General features: G+C 47.3%; 1 protein-coding gene across 1 annotated transcript; it reads left to right on the top strand.

Moving 5' to 3' along the window:
- The first annotated feature begins 5,444 nt into the window (after window positions 1-5,444).
- On the top strand, window positions 5,445-17,561 carry LOC126914258 (uncharacterized). The gene is made up of 3 exons (XM_050717904.1): window positions 5,445-6,039; window positions 16,108-16,217; window positions 17,531-17,561. Exons 1-3 carry the CDS (start codon window positions 5,461-5,463, stop codon window positions 17,559-17,561), a joined length of 720 nt encoding a protein of 239 aa, XP_050573861.1. The 5' UTR covers window positions 5,445-5,460.
- Window positions 17,562-18,016: the final 455 nt, after the last annotated feature.

Here is an 18,016-nt window from a genome sequence, read left to right on the forward strand (position 1 = left end):
TACAGTCGGATCGAATGACAACAGTTTCTTAATACGGCTATGGTGAAATCTAAATTACAATACTAGGGGTCTTCCCAAAGTTCCAAAGGGAAGGTTCCGGTGTTCTTTCATCTCCGACATATGTATATGTCGGCTGGACGATAGGATTGGGGGTGGAGGTGTTCGATGAATCTTCGTTGATATTGGCCATCGATGCGGTGTAACAATGGTAGAGTTTATTGGCACAAGTGAGTGGTATTACAGCGTTGGTAACTAATCACAATGTTAGATACTGGCGGCGCTATGACAATGGCCTCGGGTCCGGTAACGAATCCGCGGTCAACGGGATGTCGAACGTGTATATTTCGTGGAAGTCTAAGTTATATTCAGGTCGCCACAGAACAAGCACTACGTACCGGAGAATTACTTGTATCGTCGTTCAAATCGTACGAAAGTGTGTCTCTCCATCACGGTGACGCTGTCGAGGAAAACTATGATGGGTGTGTCTAAGGGCACGAGATCATCGGATTCGTGAAGAAAAGTCTTCATTCGGAAAGTGAGGGAAATTGGAGTTACTGTTAATTGGTCAATTTCCATGTTGGTGGTTAGAGAAAGATATTAGCTGTCCTTGGGAAAAGTTGCTAGCGGGAAGCGTCGTTCGTGGAAGGATAGATTTCTCCAATTTTCCCGTAGTCGGAACAAAGGCTGTTTGTCGGTTTGAAGGACTTTCGTTAAATAGATCTTAAGATTTATAGCGGGTCCTCGGGCTAGCCGAACATGTACTGTGGAGACGCATCAACATCTGGTAATCGTCTTACTCGAAGCATAGTCTGCGTGTGGCGAGCCACGGGACAGAAACCATTGAGACATTTACCATCGCACCCTGTCCCAAGCATTTCTTTTAAGGAGAGTTATAGAGTTACTTCCTGCCTTGGTTAAACAAAACGTTCATCCCCTTGACCGCGACTACGTTCGGCGACTGGTTGTCGCCTCGAGCCCGAGCTCACTATCATAAATCTCGAATAAGTACAGTCGGATCGAATGACAACGGTTTTCTTAATACGGCTATGGTGAAATCTAAATTACAGTACTAGGTGTCTTCCCAAAGTTCCGAGGAGAAGGCTCCGGTGCTCTTTCATCTCCGACATATATATATGTCCGACATATATATATGTCCGACATATATATATGTCCGACATCTCCGACATATATATATAAGGCTCCGACACCGGAGCCTTCCGTTGAAACCGGGGAAAAACCCCTAATATTGTAGTTTGGATTTCACCATAGCCGTAGTTAAACAATCACCGTCCTTCAGCCCGATTGTAATTGCCTGCAATCTATGAGAATGAGTTTGGGTTCGAGGTGACAACCAGTCACCGAACGTAGCCGCGGTCAAGGGACGAACGTTTTTCTAACAAAGTCATGAAAAAGTCTATAGCCCTCCATAAAAAGAAATAGTTGTAACGGCACTTGACAGTAAGCATACTAACGGTTTCTGTCTCATGGCTCGTCATAAGCAGACCCTATTCTATGGGTAGGTCGATTGCCGGTTGTCGAGACATATTCGCAAAACATCGACCCGTCATAAACCTTAAACCTTGATTAACGAAAATAGGCAAACAGTCTTTTCCGTGAAGGACACTTCCAAAGACTGACTAATTAACAACAACGGCAATTTCCCTCACTCTCTGAACGAAGACTTGTCTCCACGAATATAAAAGACCTGGTGTCGCTAGAGAGTGGGGCAGTTTTTCCTAGACAGTGTCATCGTGAGAGCTTCGAGTACGATTTCATCGACTAAGATATCATTTCGATAGAGTGCTTACTTCGCGGGCTAACTGAGAGTACCACCTAGGCGTTGCCTACGAGTAAAGAATAAAAGAGTCCCGTGGACTGCGGATTCGTTTCGAACCTAAGGTCATTATCACTAGTGCTACGAGTGCCTAATCTTGTTAATAAGTCTGTGCTAATAAACTCTCCATCGTATCACGGCAATGGCCAACCCTAATGAAAATTCATTAAACGCCCATCTCCTTAATCCTGACTTCTATCCGACATATATATAAATGTACGGACATCAACGTCCGAGACGTTCGTCCATGCCAAACGGTAACGCGTACAGGAAATATTTGTTCAAAATGACTTTGACTTTAGCTATATTTTCAAATTGGAATTAGCTAATGGTCGTTCGCTTTGTAAATGATTATTTCTTTTTCTTCTTTTTGCCTGCAGATTAAGCCCTTCCTGTTTGACGGTTTAAATTTATTAAATTAAATTTATTAAACCGAATATATATATATTCGTTTGTACTACGATTACTCTCATACTCTATGTATGGTATTATCATATCGACGCTATCAGTTCTTACAGTATCACGATCAGAGTCAATTTTAGAATAGAAGAAGCAATTAACGGCGGATCGCAAAGTAAGAAGCTTATAACATAATTGGCAAGGAAGTCGGTAAATCGATCAACCAATCACCTACATCCAACCGTCTAACGAAAGATGAAAAGCCATCGCGATAACGATCCTTCTCACCTGCAGGATTTTCCGGATTCACAGACACGAAGCTCGAATTATTCCTGATCGACCACCACTTTTCGTTTTTCGGCTGAAACATCACATGCTGGCCATTCGTCAGCGGCTGAACGAAGAACGATCTCTGCCCGATCAACATCAAGGCGTACACTTCTTCTTCGCATATCGTCACGACGACGAAGGAACTCGCGTCTCCTTCCAAGCTGCCTTGTCGAAGATCGCAGTTCGCCTTGGCGTTACGTCGCTCGGACTTGGTTTTACCCTGACGCACCCAATTCACGGTGAAATTCGACGACAGTATCAATCGATCGTTGGCCATGGTCCTTAAGGTCCAGTTGCTGATCTCGAGGAACACCGGCTCTTAGTGGAGATACTCGCGCCAAGTTTCTCGGTCTTCGTGGGTCGATCTTCTGTTCCGCGCGCTCTCATTCGGGATCACTCGAGGGTAAACGATCTCGTACTCCTGCAAGCTTTGCAGAAAGTCGCTCATTCGCGACTTAGTAGCGATCGTGCCGAGCAGCCACGTGGCGAGGAGAAAACTGGGAAGTTTCGATCGCGTCATGTCTCGCGCGCTTTGATCGAAATTTCAATAGGATTTTCTGGCTACCCAAAACTCGCCAGGCATGCTCGTTCACTCGTAGACGTAGTTATCGCGATGAAAGCAGCTAATTCGCAGACCCGATATTCTCATTTCATTTCGCCGGTTCGTAACGCTTTCGAAACGCCGTGTCATATAGACGCGGATGCGACGATACTCTCGCGTTCTAACATTTTCAATGTCTCGCGCTTTATCACGTAGCTCGCGCGGAAGTAATACGAAGGTGAATCGTTGGTTTTAATACACAGGGTGTTGTTTAATCGATCGAAATAATGGAAAAGGGAACGATTCTACGGTACACCAGAGATGAAATGAAATCATAGAATGCAGTGGTTTTGTAGGTAGTGTTTTATCGAAAAGATTAACCGTGAATATTTGCTCGACCTATTTATACCAAATTGATACAGAATCTTAAATTACAGACGAATCTTTCTCAATTTCCTTCGATCATCCTCTCTAGGCGTACGAAACTGCCTCGTTGAATTCGAACGTTTCTCGATTTCCTTCGACGTCTTTCAATTTCTTCTTTTTTCAATCGCCGTTCGCCTTCTCAAAGCTGTCTTCGAACAGAATTCTTAGAACGACTTCCAATTCCTTTCGATTCGTCCAATCGTTTAGCTTTACGAAACTGTTTCGCTAAACTCCTTTTTCCACTGTACTTGCGTATCGTAACAAACTCGTCGGCGGTAACTCGCGTCGATTAACGATTCACCACCAGTAAAGTAACCGGGAATGTAGCAAACTAGTAGTCGGTAGAACGAAGCGGAACGTAAATGGAGCGAGCGATAAGAGCGATCGCGACAATCGCACGACTCGACGTGCGATTCCCACGCGAACGAATCATCAAATTCGAGCCAAAGATTCTCACTAACTCGAAGATTCGCGCCAGTATTTTCCACGCGCGCGTCACAGAAATTCGAACGACTTTCGCGAAAAGGACAGAAGGATAAGACGATCGATCGGATCTCGGGTCGATCGCGATACCCCCGGACAGAAGGTTTCGACGAAAAAGTGGAGTAAACGCGATGAACGAGCTTCGTGCTACGACTGGCAGCCACATGGACGGATGAACGCGGCTGCAAACGCACGCGAGTGCAGCGGCGAACTGTGCGTAAGAGTAAGCGCGAACGCGAGACTGGAAAAAGCACCAGCGCTTACCGCCCACTGAAGTTCTAGTAATGGCAGCTTTATGTGCAATCACCGAGAAACGAGGATGCTGGCGAACGCATTGTTCGACCCCGACCGAGACGATTTAACAAGGGCCGAGGATTTCATCTTGAACGACCTTGCTCTTGTCACGACCGGCATACTTCAAATCCGATGGACCGATGATGGAGATAGAGATGTGGCGGCCTTGGCGACAATGTATATCGCCGAAGTGCCTAATGAGTCATCTGTATCCTAACGGTCCTTCCACCGAACGTCCTAGAAGTGTGACAACGGTCACGTACGCCTACAGGGTAGTGGGGATATTGAGGGATGACAAACAAAGAAGAAACAGATGTTACCGAAAGTCAAATTGTAAGAGCTTCAGTCTTGGAAAGTCACGGCTGGAGCTCAGAACAAAATCGCAGTCAGTGTAAATTCAGAAATAAATTCTCTTGTTTTTTTGTTATCTTAATTTTTTCTTTTCGTTCGAGCCTCCTGCTTTTTATTTTACGTGACATTTTTGGCGATTACTGCCAGGATAGTGAAAAGTGTTTGTTCGGAAACCAAAAGACATTCATCATCTACGGAAGATAGAATTATTTGGGACTACGGTTATCCGCAACAACGAAGTAACTATCACGAACCGAGTGAAGTGACAAAGGAAGGTAAACTGGATTCCTTCGTACGTTACCGTGAAAGAAAATCCAGCTTCAGTAGCCAAGACTCATCTTCGCCCGAAAGCAGGAAGATGTCTAAGACAAACGAATCTCAAACTTCTACCTCAACGGATCCAACGTTGCGAACAATATTGGATAGCATTCAAAAACAGCAAGAGAGTATTGCCCGTTTACAAGAGGATATGTTACGTTTGTCTATGCAAAGTGACGAAACAAATAGATGCTGGGTAGCAGAAATCGGAAATATTAGGAGAACCGTCGCAGAGCTACGGACTGGGTTCGGATCCCTTGCGACCGATGATTCTGGTTCCATCATTACTGAAAGCAACGAAAGTGAATCGACAGCGATTAATCGCACCGGGAGTACGGCTAGGGCACGCGAACCGACCGGGTTAACGATTCCAGTCATTCCACCTGCGCACATCGACACCGAACAACCCGAGGTTGAAGAAAGAGGCTATTTTCCACCCGCTCTTTCCACTCTGTGAGTTAAGGATGCAATACGTTGTATTCCAATGCTCAACGGAGACGATGATGTAGGTGTGGAAGAATTTATCAAAGAAGTGAGCAGTATGAAAGACCGTTGCATGGAGCAAGATTTATTGCTAAAAGCAATAAAGGCAGAAAAAATCGTAGGAAAAGCAGCTCAAAGTATCCGCAACATCCCCATTGAGTGCTACAGTGATCTGTACAACGCACTGAGGAACAATGTGGCAGCTCAAGTGACTTCGGAAGAATATCGGGAACAATTAAAAGAGTTGAGACAGGGACGGGAAGAATCAGTGCAGAGTTTTAATATTCGGTTCAGAAGAATACTCAACCGTTTACTGTACGCAGTAACAAACGAGTACCCACAACCACTTCTACGCAAGCTAATGATCGAAGAAACTACAAAGAAGATTGTCCGTGTGTACCTAAAGGGATTCAGGCGCGAAATAGGCCGAACATTATTAATCATTGAACCCTTGAATCTTGAAGAAGCTGAAAAGAAAGCAGCCGACTTAGAACGCTACTCACGAAAAGAACGGCAAGCCAATTGGTCAAGTAGTCGCTTGCCTTCCGCTAGTAATCGCCTCAACAATCAATCAATGCAGGTTTTTTTTTCTTTTTTTTTTTATTTATTAGAATATTTACAATCAATTCTCGTTGAGAATTTTCAGTAACATAATTTGGCGTGGTACAATGACATGGATTATAATAGCTTTATATTGTTGATTCTAGTAGAACTAAGGATTTAATCTAGTGGGTATTTTCTTTTTAGTCTGCGGATCTGGTCCGTCGTGTCCAGTAGTAGGGTGACTAGTGGGTTGTGGTGGTTGTTGACTCTTGTGTTATATCTGCTTCTGGACTTGTGTATTTCATCTTTGACTGTAGGTATCTTGAGGTCACGGTGGATTGTTTCGTTGGTAACATACCAGAGTGCATTTAATAGGGATCTTAGCGTTTTCGATTGGAAGCGTTGGAGTATTTCAATGTTGGAGTTACTTGCTGCTCCCCATAGTTGGATTCCGTAGGTCCAGACAGGTTTTATTACGGCCTTGTAGAGGGTTATTTTGTTTTGTATGTTTAGTTTGGAGCGTCAGCCCGTGAGTCAACAGAATTTTCTTAGTTTTTCCTTTAGTTGCTTTGTTTTTTCTGAGATATGTTTTTTCCAAGTTAGCCTCCTGTCCAGGGTCATGCCCAGGTATCTTACGGAGTCCTTGCTTGGGATTATTGCGTTGTTAATGGTGACCTGGGGGCAGGTTTGTTTTCGGAGCGTGAAGGTTACACGGGAGGATTTTTTTTCGTTTATTTTAAAACCCCATTTTTGGAACCACTTTTCTATGGAGTCGAGACTTCGCTGGAGAGTGGATGAGCCAATTGCCAGGTCTGCGTGGGTAGCTAATAGTGCTGTGTCATCGGCAAATGTTGCTATTGTTACCTCGATTGATATGGGTAAGTCGGCAGTGTAGATGGATAACAGTAGGGGTCCGAGGAAACTACCTTGTGGTATGCCAGATTCTATTGGGAATGTTGCGGAAGTGGCGTCTAGACATTTAACTATGAGTTGTCTGTTGGTTAGGTAGGATTTTAAGATGGAGTAGTATGGGTGGGGTAGGATTTTTTTAAGCTTGTAGAGTAGCCCTTCATGCCATACTTTATCGAATGCCTGTTGGATGTCTAGGAATGCGGCTGAGCAGTATTTTTTCTTTTCAAGGGTTTGGCTGATCATGTGGCTTATGCGGTGGATTTGCTCTACTGTTGAGTGTTGTTTTCGGAAGCCGAATTGGTGGTCTGGGAGTGTTTTCAATTCTTCTACGAGTGGAAGGAGACGATTCGTGAGCATTCTCTCGAATAGTTTAGACAGGGTAGGTAAAAGACTGATTGGGCGATAGGAGCTGGTTTCATATATTGGTTTACCGGGTTTGGGGATGAGGGTGATTAGTGAGATTTTCCACGCCTTAGAAAAGTGTTCAAGGCGGAGGATGGTGTTAAAGATTGATGCGATGAGTGCAATCCCTTTTATGGGAAGTTCCTTGATTGCTTTATTTCCTATTAGGTCGTGAGTTTGGGGTTTAGGCGACTGATTGCTTCTATGATCTCTGCAGAAGTGAAGGGTTCAATAGGAGGGGACATTTGGAAGGGAGTGTGCAGGTATTCGGTGACGTCCGCTGCAGCTATGGAGGAATGGAGTTGGAATACTTCAGTCAAATTGGAATAATTCAGTCAAGTTTGGCAAATAGGTTGGCTTTTTCTATAGGGCTACGCGCCCATCCACCCTGCGGACGGCGGATTGGAGGTATTATTTGTGGGGGGCGCGTGAGTTTCCTGGAGGCTTTCCATAGTGAGTAGTTTGAGTCGGCTGTTGGGGGGATCAAATGATGGCGGCAAGCAGAACGGACACGTGCACGTCGCTCCGTAGGCATAACCGAAATATCTGGGTAAATTAAAGAATTCGGGCCGAAACGTGCACGAAAGTGAAGTTTCTAGTGCTCCGGAATGAGTGGGAATACAAGAAATAGGGGAGCTCGCTGGTATAGAGGCGAGAGAAACGATTGAAAGTGCTGTGTGTGAAAAGTGAGGTTAGCGGCAGAGCGGAGGCCATCTTGGGCCGCGCGACCGAAGCGCCACCGTGCGGGCTACCTGGGTAACCAAGGAGTGGTGGAGAGCGCCCCCGTGGAGGGCCAGTCAAAACTCCCCGCGTCGCACAGTGATAGTGACATTGCTAGTTTTAGAAATATCCGGTCATCAGTCATACGACTGGCGACTTTACGACGACATCGGCAAGTTTATTTAGGACACGAATCGCATACACGCGGAAGGATACAGTGGGATTATACGACGACCGGCTACGTCGAAGGACATCCATTTCAAACATACATACATATATATATATATGTATATTAAAGATACAAATACAATATGGACAAGTACTATAAGGTAAGTAAACTTACGGCTCAGGGGGTTTCGGAGCTTCCAGGCCCCGTCGGGGATTCGAGTAGCGTCCCAGGCTCGACCTGACGGTCATCCAGCGACTGGACGAACGGCGAGGGGAAGGTCGATCCCAGGGCCTCCCCTCGTTCGGTAAACACGACCGGGGACCAAGAAACACCTGCAGTTGTCACAGAGGAAAAGATGTGCAAGACAAGCACAAGAAGATACCTCGAATTTGATGAAGACATCGCGGGAATCATCGAGGATGTCGAGATGCCAATGGAGGCACTCAAGGAAAAGACACCACCCACCGAAAAGGCGACCCGAATCGCCAAGGAAAAAATCTTGAAAGGTGACAAGATCACCAGATATATGAGAAAGTCCCCAGTGGAGGGGAGCGCGTGCAAGACAACGAGAAGCCTGGCCAGGAGCCAGCCGATGGCAACGAGGGACGAAGCGGCCAGCACCTCGGAGCTAGACACACCGGCGGAAATGTCGGACAGCGGCAGCGAAGCGGCGGCACAAAGGGAATGTCTCAGGAGGAAGGCCATGGCGAACAGAGCAACGGCCGAGACCAAATGCAATGACGAGGACAGTATCGTCATCAAAATGAGAGAATGCAAGGCGATGACGGAAATCATCACAGAAGTCCTCCGCGAAATCCAATGCATAGGTAGCAGACTCCACCTCATGAGCAAAAAGGATACCGACATCAAGAAAAGGAGGGACGCTATCAGTAAAAAAGCGATCAAGCTCCACTCGATGCTGGACGAGATGAGGCTCAAGAGGAACGCTAGACAGTCACGGCCACCAGGATGACCACCCCTCCGGGGAGGAGTGAGGAGAAGGAAGGAAAAAGGTAGGAGATATCGCCCGTCGAGGGGAAGGGCGACACCAAGAGAAAGAGACCAACGACCGTGGAGGCCTCCTACGCAGGAGCCTGTGCCGGCAACAGCTCGGCAAAAGCGACTACGGACTGCACGGACAGCGATGTAAAGGAAGACTGGATCCCTGCCCGCGGAAGGAGAGGAAAAAGAACGGACACCCCGACGGTGGTCAGGAAGGCGAACGAAGGAAGGGCGGCATTGGACAAGCCAAAGAGGCCGGAGGGACCGATGAGGATACGTAACAGACCCGAAGCCATCCTCGTCAAAGTAGGGCAAGACAAGGAGTGGATCCAGGTCTGCAAAGACTTGATGGGGGTAAGGGAGACTCTAAAAGAGAGCTGTGGAATTAGGAGGACCAGAACAGGTGACATTCTGATCGAGCTGAAAGCAGGTAGCAACGCCAAAAAGACCGCGGCGGATATGAACACGGCGCTAAGAGGCAAGGTGAGAGCGCTACCAATGCGCGACAAGACATCCGTAGAGATCAGGGATATAGACCCGCTCGTAGGCAAGGAAGAACTAGCCAGGGAGATAGTAATGCAACTGGGCATAAGCGACATCACCGAAGTTGAAGTAAAGACCCTAAAAATGGCGCCGTGGGGCACCCAATCGGCAATAGTGACGATGCCGAAAGCCTATCTGGCCAAAGAGGGGGCGAGCCGGAAGATCAGAACCGGCTTGACGATAGCCTCGATAAAGGCACTACCCAATGTGGTAAAGTGCTTCAGATGTCACATGTTCGGGCATATCGCGAACAAATGCACGGCGATAAGCCCTGGAAAGGAGATTTGCAGGAAGTGCGGAGCCAAAGACCACACGATAGCTGCCTGCGTCAACGCACCCTGCTGCTCCATCTGCAGCAAGGGGAAAGGAGTGAAATTTGACCACGTAACCGGATCCCTGGCTTGTCCAGAATATAGAACGCGGTTGAAAGCGTATAAATGAGGATACTGCAGATAAACCTCAACAGATGCAAGCTGGCGCAGGATATGATGCACCAATGCGCGATCGAACTTAGGCCGGATATAATAATAATTTCCGAGCCGAACAGGCAGCTACCGCACTGGTTTAATGACACCAAAGGAGACGCCTCGATATGGGTCACACTCCTCAATGGCAAACTGCCTGATGAAACAACAGAGGTCAAGAGCGACGGGATAGTGGGCGTCCGCGTCGGCGACGACTTCTGCTTCAGCGGATACTGTTCGCCCAACACAAATAAGCTAGCATACTCCAAATACATAGACACGCTGTCGACTATGACGAAGAGCGTTGCTAGAAGACACGACAAGGTCTTCGTGGCCGGAGACTTCAACGCAAAGTCAACCTGTTGGGGAGGATCGACCACAGACATGAGAGGGAGAGTCTTAATGGAGGCACTAAGCGGCCACCGGGTGTTTCCAGTGAGGCTCAAGGAAAAGTACACCTTCTTCATGAACGGGAAGACGAGCTTCCCCGACATAATAAGCGTATCCAACAAGGTCAGCGAGATACACGCCGGAAGCGCGCTCTTGGACAAATACTCGGCCTCGGACCATCTGTACGTGCTCCACAGGTTTAAGGCTAGGAAGACCCGGACCGTATCGAAGTTCTACAGGTACGTGACCAAGGACATGTCGCCGGAGGAGTTCCTGAGCAGATTCGACGACACACTAAAGAAGGAGGACCTCAACGCGGCTATCGGAGCGGATGGGGCCGAGTCCTTGCAAAAGAGCATCGAAGGTACGTGCGAAGGGATGCTAAGGAAATCGAACTGTGCAGCGAGCCGCAAGTACGCGAACTACTGGTGGAACCCGATGATCGCGGAACTGAGAGCGCTGGCGCACAAAGCGCTCAGAAAGGTGACGAGAGAAAGGAAGAAGAATGCCGGCAACACCGAGCCCCTCGTCAACGCCTACAAGGAGATCCGAAGGCAGTTAAAAAAGGAGATCGCCCGCAGAAAAAAAACAGCTTGGACAGAATACTGCAAGATACTGGAGAGCGACCCTTGGGGTAAACCCTATCGCACGGTCATGAAGAAATGTAAAAGCAAGGGACCAACCAACGACATGCCGATCGACATGGTGAAGGCAGTCCTACAGAGGCTATTCACCTTGGGACACGGACCCCCCCCCCCCCCATTATGAGGGCCGCGAAGAGGCAGAGACCGAAGAAGAAGGAGATATTAGCCTCAGCGTCGCCATCGGCGAAGGCGATGTCGTCGATGCCGCCGGAAGAATGAACACCAAGAAGGCTGCAGGAGTCGATGGCGTGCCGGGCGAGATCGCGAAGCTGATAGCGAGTCGCAGGAGCGAGCTCGTGACAAGGCCGTTCAACGGCATCACCGAATCAGGAAGGATCCCAGACTGCTGGAAGACGGCCAGAGTAATACTGCTAAGAAAACCGGGAAAGGATCCCAATCTCCCTAACGCGTACCGGCCGATAAGCATACTCCCAACCATGAGCAAGATCTGGGGAAAATGCTTTAAGAAGATCATCGAGAGATGCATCGGAATGGACCCGTTCCATCGGAGGCAATATGGCTTCAGAAAGAAGAGGAGTACGGTAGATGCCATCACGCAGGTGATAAAAGTTTGCCAACATCTGCAAACAGAAGAAGGTAATTTGCGTGATGATCACCCTGGATATTAGCAATGCCTTCAATTCGCTCAGCTGGAAGAGCATATACGAGGAATTTGACAAGAGGAAGCTGCCATGGAAGGTCAAAAGGCTAATCGGCAGTTACCTATCCGGAAAGAGGATCATCGTGAGCAACCAGCACGGCACGGTGGAGCACGAGGTGGCGGCGGGAGTTCCGCAGGGATCCATCCTCGGACCATTCCTGTGGATCTTGGTATACGACCGGTTGCTCGAGAGACTCGACAACATGCCAATGGTCAGAGCAACCTCCATCGCGGATGAGCTGGCCATCACATGTTCCGTCGGGAGGAACGAAGAGGCCTCCGCCAAGGTCAACACGATGCTAAGGATCGCCAACGATTGGTGCACGAGTGTCGGGCTCACCCTGGCGAGAGAAAAAACGGAGGTCATGCTCATCACAAGCTTGCGAGTGCCGAGAGTGGTGAAACTCAGGTTGGGCTCCTCGGACATCGAAACGGTCGATCGCATCAGGTATCTCGGAGTCGTCATCGACTCCAGTCGGAGGTTCGGTGCGCATATCGAGATGGTGTGTAATAGAGCCGACAAGTTAATAGGAGCCCTTAGGGGAATTCTACCCAACATCAACGGGCCGCCCAGCTTGGCTCGTAGGCTCTACTACAAGGTGTGGGAGTCCATCGTAACTTACGGAGCACCGGTGTGGGCTAGAGCAGCGAATACCGATAAGAACAGGAAAAAGCTGAAACGAGCACAACGAACGGCCCTGTGCATAACAACGACGGCATACCGTACCGTCTCCCACGCGGCACTTTGCACGTTGACCTGGAATCTCCCGATTTACATAAAGATAAAGATGCTCGGAGAGACCTACGAGAGGAACAAGATCCATGGGTCCAGGATTGGCACGGATGACGGCAGCAAGCTGAAGGAGGAACTGGAGGCGATTCGCAAGAAGGCCCAAGAGGACTGTCAGAAGGAGTGGAACAACTACAAAAAGGAAAATATCACAAAGAAATTAATACCGAGTGCGCTGCTATTTACCAAAAAGAAGATGGACATCGATCACCACACCATGCAGCTGCTAACCGGGCGTGGGAGCTTCGGTGTCTATAGGAAAAGGATTGGCAGGGACAGCGACAGCAACTGTCTCGACTGTGGAGATTCGAACGACGATGCAGAGCACGCCCTCTTCGCGTGCCCGAAGTGGACGGACAGAAGGATCGAGCTGGAGAACGCTCTGGGCGGGAAGATAGATGTGGGCAATCTGATCGCCACGGTGACCGCCAAGGACGAGAGCTGGAATAAATTCAGGCAATTCTGCAAGACCGTCATGTGCCACAGGAGGGTGACAGCGAGGGCCTGGGAAGAGGCAAGGAGGAGAACGAGCGAAACAACAACTACGCGGAGCAATGAGGGCAAGAACACGAAACAACGAAAAACCGCAGAAGGAGACCAGCCCAGTATTCTGAACTGGCTGAGAGGACGACATGAGCAGTAACTGCCCGAAGAAGTAGATACAACGGGGCACGAAAGGACAACCCTGATGACTGCCGACAGGTTTTACCGGGGTTGTCTGCCCTCTAAGCGGAGGAAGAAGGAGGAGGGGTTTTTAGTGGGTATGGCAACGACATCCGACCGACTCCCACATAACCCAGTGATGCGGGTCACTGGGCATGCGTAATAGCATTTTCCCCTCCCCACGCAAAAAAAAAGAATCGGCTGTGGGGGACAGGCTGGCGAGATATTTGTGAAAACGGTCATTATTGTAGTTTTTTATGGTTTTGGATAGTTTTCTAGTTGCGTTGTTTAGTTTGCGTTTGTCCTCCGGTGTTCTATGGGTCTGCCATATCCTTCTTAGTCTACGTTTTTCTGCTATTTTTTTTAATATGTACTGGGGGTATTCGTGATTGCTGATGGACGTTCTTGCCGGTGTGGAGACGCGGATAGCGTTTATTATGCTCGCATTTAGGTATTCCGTGGCTGCTTCGATTTCTTCATTGGTTTTTAGTGAGGTTGAGGCTGAAGTTGAGTGGGTAAAGACTTCTCTAAAGAGCTGCCAGTTGGTGTGTTGGTTATGAATGGAGCCATTAGGTGTATTCTCGATGATAGTTGAACTGACTGTTACTATCACGGGGGAATGATCAGAGGAGAGATCAGCCGAGGAATTGATTTGGACGTGTCTTGACGAGATATTTATAGTTATGAGGAAATCAAGGAGATCGGGTATTTTGTTTGTGTCGGTGGGCCAGTGTGTGGGTTCGTATGTGGTAAGGTAGTTGAGGTTGTTGGTTATTATGCTGTTGTGGAGGTTTTTGCCTCTTACTGTAACCAGTCTGCTGCCCCATTGGGTGTGTTTGGCGTTGTAGTCTCCTCCGGCTATGAATCTATTGCCCAGGGTGTCCAGGAAGTAGTCGAAGTCTTCTTTGGCGATGGAGTGTCTGGGAGGGCAGTAGACAGCTGAAGTGGTGATTGTACCATGACAGTCTTCTATTGCTACGTTTGTTGCTTGGAGGTAGTCTTTCTGGAATGGTGGAAGTTCGTAGTGCTTAATGTTTGATTTGATTATGATTCCGGTGCCGCCGTGGGCCTTTCCGCTGGGGTGTTGGCTATGGTAGAACTTGTATCCGTTTATGTTCAGGTAGTTTTTGTCGGTGAAGTGGGTTTCAGATATGAGCATTATGTCGATTAGCTGGTGTTTTAGGAAGAGTTATAGCTCAAGTTTGCGTTGCGCTAGACCGTTGGCATTCCACAGAGCTATGCGTCTTGGTTTTATTTTGTGTCGGGGCGTATTAATTTATCCATGATGAGTGTTAATAGCGATAGCAAATTGTTTATTTGCTCTGATTGTTTCTCTATTAGCTTTTTAAGTCTAGAGACGTTGTCTGTATTAGGTGGGGTGGGGACACTATTTTGGGGAGGATCCCTGTGGCTATTTGGTGTATTTCGAGTGCCTTGTACCGCTTGGGCATAGGAGTTTGAGGGAGTGGTGAGTTTGATAGGGCTGGGTGTTTGATTGGTTGGGGGGATTGGGGTAAAGATGAATTTCGGCGAGCTGGGTGTTTGATGATTTACCTCTTTTGGTCTAAGTTTGGGGTATTTGTTTGAGTACAGAGTTTTGTAGGCTGCGCAGCCTTTGTGGTTGGCAGGATGGTGACCTTGACAGTGGATGCACTTCGCTGGGGTTTCCGGTGATTTCCTGCACTGGTCGGTGGGGTGTGTACCTGCACATTTGACGCAGCGGAAGGTATGGTTGCAGTATTTCTGCGTGTGCCCGTATCTTTGGCACCTTTTGCATTGCACTATCTCCTTTTTGATTTGCGGTGGTTCGAATTTTACGATGGCGTTCATTAGGCGACTGATGTTGTAGATTTCCTTGTTGTTGGGTTTCTGTTTTAAATCGATGAAAAATAGGGATAGCGGGTCTTTCGTTACTCTATGCCTTATGTTGCTGACATTTATGACTTCATGGCCGAGTTTAGATAATTCGGATATTAGTTCGTCGATGTCTGCGGAGTGGTGGATGTTTCGTAGCACCACCCGAAAAGGTCTTTCTTCTTTGAGTTGGTAGGTGTGGAAATTGGCGTTCAGGGCCCTAAGTGTCTTGGTGAGCTTCCTGTAGGCTTCTGGATTCGTCGGCAGGATTTTTACCTGGTTGTTGGTTATCTTCAGGTTGTAGTCCTCCTTGGAGATATCTCTCTCTAAGGACTTGGTCATTGTCTGGATGTTGATGACATCATTAATAAATATTGGTGGGGGAGGGGGGCTTCTCTGTGCGTGGTGGTTAGGTGGCGAGCCTGCGGTTTCCATGGCGTCGTTTGTGGATTCCAAAATTGCGAACCTGTTGTGGGTGTTAATTTGCGTTGATGGCTGTTCGTTCGAGTTTGTGTCTGATGGTTCGGTTTTGCGTTTTTTCGCCTTATTGGCGTCGTTGGCACGGGGGGATCTGCTGAACTTCTGCCACGGGGGGAGTAGCGCGGGGTAGTGATGGGTTTGCACAGGCGAGCCTGGTCGTGATTGTTGGGCCATCATCGAGCTAGCTATTTCAATATGAATAACTAGTCGTGAGGCTATGCGGCAGGGATCGGGTTGGGGTTAGGTGCGTAGGCTTTTCTTCTCTCTGGCGGATAGGAAACACTTGGGAAGATAGGAGCACGTTGTGTTCACTTTCGACGGTTGGGTGACACGTGTTACTTTCGAACTTCACTGGGCACTAGAGACACGTCTGCACGCTTCGGCACTCGACAGCGAACTGAATCAATGCAGGTAAGACGATCTAATACACTATCTAGATCGCCTAACGCACCAGTAGCTCAGAAACCTACCACATTCGACCGAGTAGAGAATGGGCCACCCGCTAAACGCGCGCAACTGAAGTGTTTCAAATGCGGAAAGCTGGGACACATGGCTAGCAAATGCCAAAATTTTCTACAACCGAGCCAGTACGACCGACCACCCGCAAGAATTCAAGCAGTCCAAGAAAGGGACGAAACACGAGAAGTAACATCGAACCAGAGTATAGACGAACCGCGCGAAACGACGCGAGTCAACATCACCACGGGAAGATTACTCACAATACCTTTGTCAACCCGAACCACAGAGCGAGTATTTCTGGTCGACACAGGAGCAGGGATAAACCTAGTGAAACGTAACAAAACTGTCAACGCGATACAAATAGGGCCTAGACAAAAATTTTCTATGGGACGTGACAAATACGAAACGAACGAATACGTAACGAAACGAATTTTTGGACAAGACCACATCTTTCACATAGTACCGGACAACTTCCCAATCATCGAAGACGGAATCAGTGGGCTACCATGTTTAGGGAAGTATAACTATCCAATATCCAATGACAGAATCCGACTAAATGACAAAACCATTTTATTTCAGAAACCAATACAATTGACTCCTGGAGAAAACAGAGTTCAAACAATCTATCTGGAAGGCAAACCAACTAAAGTATGTTTTATCAACACTGGTGAGCAAAACATTGAAATTTCTAGTAATATTCAAAATTTCCATGATGTTTCCAACGTATCAAAACTAAAAAGCCTAGTGAGAACAGATCACATTGAAAAGCCAATCCGCGAATCCATAGAAAAGATTATTCTCCACTACGTTGACATCTTTAATTTAGAAACTGACCTTTTGCCCTGTACTAATTTAACCCAGCACACAATTTCATTAACCAAAGATAAAATCATTAACACACGATCGTATAGACCACCGGAATGTCATCGAGGCGAAATTTCGCGACAAATAAAAGACATGTTAAAGAAAAATATCATAGAAGAATCCGATTCCCCTTATAACTCTCCGGTATGGGTAGTTCCGAAAAAATTAGACGCCTCAGGAAAACAGAAATGGAGGATAGTCATTGATTTTAGGAAACTAAATGAACTCGCGGAACAAGACGCTTATCCTTTACCTGACATAGACGTCATTTTGACACAACTAGGAAACGCGAAATTCTTTTCGGCGCTTGATTTATCCTCGGGATTTCATCAAATTCCAATGAACGAGAAATCCAAAAAATATACCGCTTTTTCGACACCGCAAGGCCACTTTCAGTTCAATCGAATGCCATTCGGTCTTAAAAACGCACCCGCTACTTTTCAAAGATTAATGGACAGAGCCTTAACTGGACTTGTAGGAAAATATTGCCTTGTTTATTTGGACGACATAGCGATATTGGGAAAAACGATTCAAGAACATAATGAAAACCTCGCGATAGTATTTCAGAGACTCAGAGAATTAGGACTTAAATTGCAACCGGATAAGTGCGAATTCGTAAAACCGGAACTAGAATACTTAGCCCACGTAGTTTCAGCCGAAGGAGTTAAACCAAACTCAAAGAAATTAGACGCTGTAAAAAACTTTCGATTACCCCGCAATGCCACGGACGTTAAATCATTCATAGGTTTAGCAGGTTATTACCGCAAATTTATTCGGAATTTTTCTAAAATCGCGAAAAGCCTTACAGACTTAACAAAAAAGGACACACCATTCCATTGGACTGACAAACACCAGACTAGCTTTGATACTTTAAAGGACAAACTCTGTAATTCCCCAATACTAGCTTATCCGGACTTTAACAAAACCTTTACCCTAACCACCGACGCAAGTAACGAAGGACTAGGAGCAATACTGTCACAAGACGGTCATCCTTGCT

Source organism: Bombus affinis, chromosome 3 (genome assembly GCF_024516045.1).
Source record: "Bombus affinis isolate iyBomAffi1 chromosome 3, iyBomAffi1.2, whole genome shotgun sequence".
NCBI classification, from domain to species: Eukaryota; Metazoa; Arthropoda; class Insecta; order Hymenoptera; family Apidae; genus Bombus; species Bombus affinis.

What these genes read in the sequence shown, in the direction of transcription:
- LOC126914258 (XM_050717904.1), top strand. Translation starts at nt 5,461, where the DNA reads ATGCTCAACGGAGACGATGATGTAGGTGTGGAAGAATTTATCAAAGAA. An exon ending in TCAACAATCAATCAATGCAG is followed by an intron (nt 6,040 to 16,107) that starts GTTTTTTTTTCT and finishes GAATCAATGCAG; the next exon opens with GTAAGACGATCTAATACACT. An exon ending in GCTAAACGCGCGCAACTGAA is followed by an intron (nt 16,218 to 17,530) that starts GTGTTTCAAATG and finishes TGGACGACATAG; the next exon opens with CGATATTGGGAAAAACGATT.